We start from the raw sequence: 5,336 nt of genomic DNA on the forward strand, positions 1-5,336 counted from the left end.
CGGGAGTACTTATGATGGCGAATGAAAACTTGTACAACTCATGGGCTTGCCAACTTGAAAAGATTTATGATAACCAACATTTAATCTCAATAAGTGATGATACCATAGTTGGACACTAAATGGCCAAGAATGCTGCCATGCCTAACTATCAGCGTTCGGAAAAAATGTGTCTCAGCTTAATATGGTGCCGTTTTCAATTTCAAAAATGCCGGTTGAGGGCAGGGGGGAAAGGAGAAATACCGCCCCGAAATAGAGAAAAATAGTGTAAAAACCCGAAAAAACAACCTAACTTTCTAAAATTTCCTCTTGACAAAATGAAAGAAAGGAATTTTGTATGTTTGGAAAAATGATTTTTCCCGAACACTTCTAACCATAGAGTTTTAGTGTGGCATTGTCTAATTTGGCTCTAACTTTAACGACACGCTTTACTTTTAAAAAAAGCATAAGAATGGCTAGCGGAGGAGTTTGCGCCGCGTTAATTTTTCTAGAAGGCATTTTCCAGTATCATAAAAAGCAAAGTTTACGCGGAAAGCAATTAGCAATAGCCGTGCTAAAAGGAGGTTTTAGGGTTATAAAAGGAGGCCGTGCGGCCATTTCCATTTTGTGGCATAAAACTCGAGCAGTTGCAGGTCGGTGCTTCCTACTCAGATTGTCGTCTCCAATATCCCTCCACCATGGCCAACCTTAGGCAGACGCTTGCAGGTATACGCAAAAGGTCTGCAGATCAAGAGGATCTCTTGCAACGTCATGATCAGCAACTGAGTATATCATCATCACCTGCAGCGCCTTATTATAATGAGAAGCAACGGCTGACTAGGCGACAGCCCAAGCTCAGGAGCCGCATCCTCAAAGACAATGCCTTCCTCGCGAAAGATGAAGGCTCTGCGCCTGTGCAACAAGACGTCGATGATGCGTCAGCTAGGGATCTGCAAATTAATGAAGGCGCCCCGAGCTCTATATTAAGTAAGGATTATGGTATCCTGACGGACATGGAGGTGGCGTCCATCTTCTTGAGCTTTATAAGCGAGGTCAATAATATTGCGAATTCCAAGCTGCAAAAGCTATACAAGCAACGATGTCGTGCTGGCTCTGATGATCATCAACAGCATCACGCCATGGCCAACGTCAACAAGCTGCCCAGTACAGCAATTGGATCCAAGCAGATCAAGCGACACATGAAGATCGGCTCATCAGCAACGTCTGAGCAAGGCCAGCATAAAGATGTTCGCCGGATCATTGAACGGGTCGCATTGACGCCGGAAGGTCCAATTAGAATCCAGCTCGTTAATTGCTGCAGCTAAAGTACTGGAAGGAAATAAAATAACTATAAATTGTATTGCATAATGGAGCTAGGGTTTTGGTTCTTAAGGAGGCCTTCACGTGCTGCTGACAAATTAATCATGTATAACAAGCTTACTTTGACTTGTATTAAATTAATGGCATTACTTTGACTTGGATCAAATTAATGGCATTACTTGCCTTGGATCAAATTAATGGCATTACTTGCCTTGTCGACGTAGTTTCTATCCCTGATTGAAATTCCAATATTTAATTTCTCCAATTGCAGTTTTTCCACTTAATGGACACCCAGCTTTAGATGAGATTATGGTAATAGAATTTGGCTCGCGTTTCCTCAGGCTTCTCTTAATTAATATGATCCTGTTTATATAATTTTCTTTATTAACATCCATTAATTAAGTGGTCCCACCGAAACGTTCTCTTGAATATTGATTTTACGTGGAAAATTTCCATATCGTTGTCCCACGTAGCATACGTCTTTTTCATCAAGGGAAAACGTACTGTAGATTATCATGCCTCCATGAAACATGCATCCCACATGGGTCCTTTGCTTTCCATGAGGCAAAGCAGGTTTTGAGGTTTCAGAGCGACGAAACACGTTTTTAATGGTCAGATTAATGTAATGGCTAGATATCGACCATGCAAAAAACTCTACTTCGCATACAACAATTGTGTTTGGACATGCCAAGATTGAAGCTCTCGGACCTAGAACATAAGAGTTTGGCAAGGTGATCGTTGGCGTGCTTCATCCACAAATTAAGAGTGCACAATGCCAAATAACAATCAAATTGCAGTATACTTCATACAAAAAGTTTGTGTACAAGATATATTAAGACGAAGGGTAGACTAGGTAAGCAAACCACACAATGGAAGTGTGGATTTGGAAGGGCCAAGGAGGGGTCCCAACAACGAAAAAAAGAGGCAACCCCCGTCCCCTCCCAAAAAGAAAAAAAAAAGAGGCCTATTGGGCTACTACCATAGGAGCATGATCAAATGATAAAGATGGTCACCCCAAGGGGCCATGTGTTGAAGTTTCACTTTTTCTCCCCCAGATTCTTTCCAGCACGCTAGAGCTCAGTGCTTCTTGATGCTTCAATATGGCACGGATCTCTAAACCTACCTTCTCTATTAGCATAATCAACACATTGTTGGAAAGCTTCTCTATCCTTGTCACCTGAGAGCAATTGTTTGCATACCGTTTTCAAAGTCTCCCATGACCTCTCTGTTAGAGCCTTGACTATGTAGTTGAAATTTTGGAACCAAAATAAATGCCGCTCCATGCAAACGTGTACGCATTTGGGCCCAACATCTTTTTGCAGCCCCTGTTACTTGTGCCTTTTCTCTAGTAAATTGGTTAAACTATTTTGTTTGTCTACTAGCTTACTACATCAACCAACATCTTTTTGTAGCCCCTACTGTTTGAACGCATTTACTTGGAAAGTAATTAGCGGTAGCAGGTAGGGTTTAGGGTTATAAAAGGAGTCCGTGCGGCCATTTTCATTTTGTGGCATAAAACTTGAGCAGTTTGTTGCAATATTGCCCATCGGTGCTTCCTACTCACATTGTCATCGTCAAGGTTGTTGTGCGCCTCCAATATCCCTTCACCATGTCCAACCTTAGGCAGACACTTGCAGGTATACGCAAAAGGTCAGCAGATCAAGAGGATCTCTTGCAACGTCATGAGCAACCGAGTATATCATCATCACCAACAGCTTATTATAATGAGAAGCAATGATTGACTAGGGGACAGCCCAAGATCAGGAGCCGCATCCTCAAAGACAATGCCTTCCTCGTGAAAGATGAAGGCTCTGTGCCTGTGCAGCAAGTTGATGCTGCGTCAGCTAGGGATTTGCATATTAATGAAGGTGTCCCGGGCTCTATATAAATTTTTTGGTGTCAATAGGCCTTAGGAGCTCCACATAAGGCTTGTCAATACCACATACCTTCTCTATATTATGCCAAAAAATCAACCATTGGATAAGATGCATAAAAGTTTGGGTAGCACCTTGATAACTTGGATACTTTTAGATCTCTTTCTAGGGCTGTATGTAGGAATTATATAGTTTACATTTTTATACAATCTCAATATACCTCAGAGTTGTGGAAGCAAGATAGTGTTGGCAGTGTCCTGTCCAACACCCAAATCGGCGATAATGCATCTGAGCCATCCAGAGTCAACCGTAGTTGTCAAGACTGCCCTATACTCAGCCTCACAACTAGAAGTGGCCACAGTAAATTTCTTCTTTCTCAACCATGATGTACGTGAACTGCCAAGCATGAAATAAAAACCACTTGTGAACACCTGCGTGTCAAAACAACCAGCCCAATTTGAGTTCAAAAAATCATGTAAGTCTGGCGTAAATGATCCCCCCTTGGGATAAAACTAGCCAAGATATAAAGTGCCACTCAAGTAGTGGAAAATCTTTCTGAAGTACTACCAATGCTTAGACCCTGGGATATGCATCAATCTGCTGACCTGTGAGACTGCGAACTGAATATCCAACCTCGTGTTGCATACATAAATGAGGCAGCCAACAACAATTTGGTAAAGAGTGACATCAACAAGATCACCAACATCATGTAGACTTAACTTCAAACCAGCTTCCATGGGAGTGGCAATAGGTTTGCAATCCTCAAGTCCAAACTTACATAGCAATGTCTCTATGTAGCTTCTTTGACACAAGGCAATACCACCATCACACTGCTTAAACTGTATGCCCAAGTAATGATGCAACAACCCCAAATCTTTCATCTTGAAAGTAGCATTCAAATCAGCCTTGAATTCAACAATATGTGCCTCATTGGGATCAATGATCAGCAAATCATCCACATAAAGAACAAGCATGAGAAGTACATTGCCCTCATGCTTGACATACAATGTGCTTTCTATTGGACTGTTACAAAAGCCTTGTTTGACCAAATGAGTGTCAGCCTTCTCATACCAAGCACGAGGAGATTGCTTCAATCCATACAAAGCTTTGCTACATTTTCACACCTTATTCTCTTGTCCTTTCTTGACAAAACCGCGAGGCTGCGTTACATAAATTTCCTCAAATATGTCACCATTCAACAAAGCAGTAACAATGTCGGATTGATGTACATCCCAACCAAAATGAGTTGCCAAATGCACATACAAAATGCACAGTGGTCATACAACAATTGGGAACAAAAGTCTCTTCATAATCTATACCTTTTTGCTGTGCATAACTCTTTGCAACAAGTTGAGCCTTATAGCGATCAATCTCACCATCCGGCTTGTGTTTTAACTTGTAAACCCACTTTGTTCCAATTGCCTTTTTTCCAGGAGGCAAATCACATAAAGTCCATGTGTCATTTTCTATAAGTGCATCATATTCTGATTTCATGGCAGCCATCCAATTTTTTTAATTATGTGCTTCATCAAAAGACAGAGGTTCCTCAACATAATGTAAGCTAGACACAGCCAAAGCATAACAATCTGATGCATAAGATGCATGGCGAGAGCCTGAACAAGTGCGACTAGACAAAGGTGCATCCAATTTACTATCATGCAATGTATGCACCAGCCATTTTGGCAATACCTCTATCCTGCTCATTGTCAGCCCTTTCCTCATCAAGTACATCATGTACATCTGCATCGGTAATAGGATGATGTATAACACTTTTTGAACCCCCATAGGCTATACATTTGCCTCATTGGAGTTTACATTTGAACTTCCACCACTAAAAAGAGGCAACAAAGTGTCATAAATGTCTTGTGAGCTTACATTGTTGTCTCTGGTACATGACAGTAAGGGTTGAACATAATGCTTTGTTTGTGGATGATACAACTTGTAACCTTTGCTTTCAGCACTATAACCACAAAAATACATTTGATAGCCTTATCATCCAATTTTCTACGCTATATTTGTGGCACCAAAGCATACGCCAAACAGCCAAAAACATGCATGTGCTCAATAGATGGCTTTCTATCATGCCATGCTTCATATGGAGTCATAGACTACAATGCTTTTGTAGGACACTTACTGAGTACATAAGTGGCACACATGACAGTCTCG

At 41.3% G+C, this 5,336-nt stretch overlaps 1 protein-coding gene across 1 annotated transcript; it reads left to right on the forward strand.

Annotated features, from left to right (window-relative positions):
* Positions 1-674: 674 nt before the first annotated feature.
* On the forward strand, positions 675-1,301 carry LOC147417388 (uncharacterized). The gene has a single exon (XM_086507658.1). It carries the CDS (start codon positions 675-677, stop codon positions 1,299-1,301), a length of 627 nt encoding a protein of 208 aa, XP_086363784.1.
* The last annotated feature ends 4,035 nt before the right edge of the window (positions 1,302-5,336 follow it).

This window comes from Adiantum capillus-veneris, unplaced genomic scaffold (assembly GCF_014529385.1).
Source record: "Adiantum capillus-veneris isolate H3 unplaced genomic scaffold, ASM1452938v2 Hic_scaffold_257, whole genome shotgun sequence".
In the NCBI taxonomy this organism is placed as follows: Eukaryota; Viridiplantae; Streptophyta; class Polypodiopsida; order Polypodiales; family Pteridaceae; genus Adiantum; species Adiantum capillus-veneris.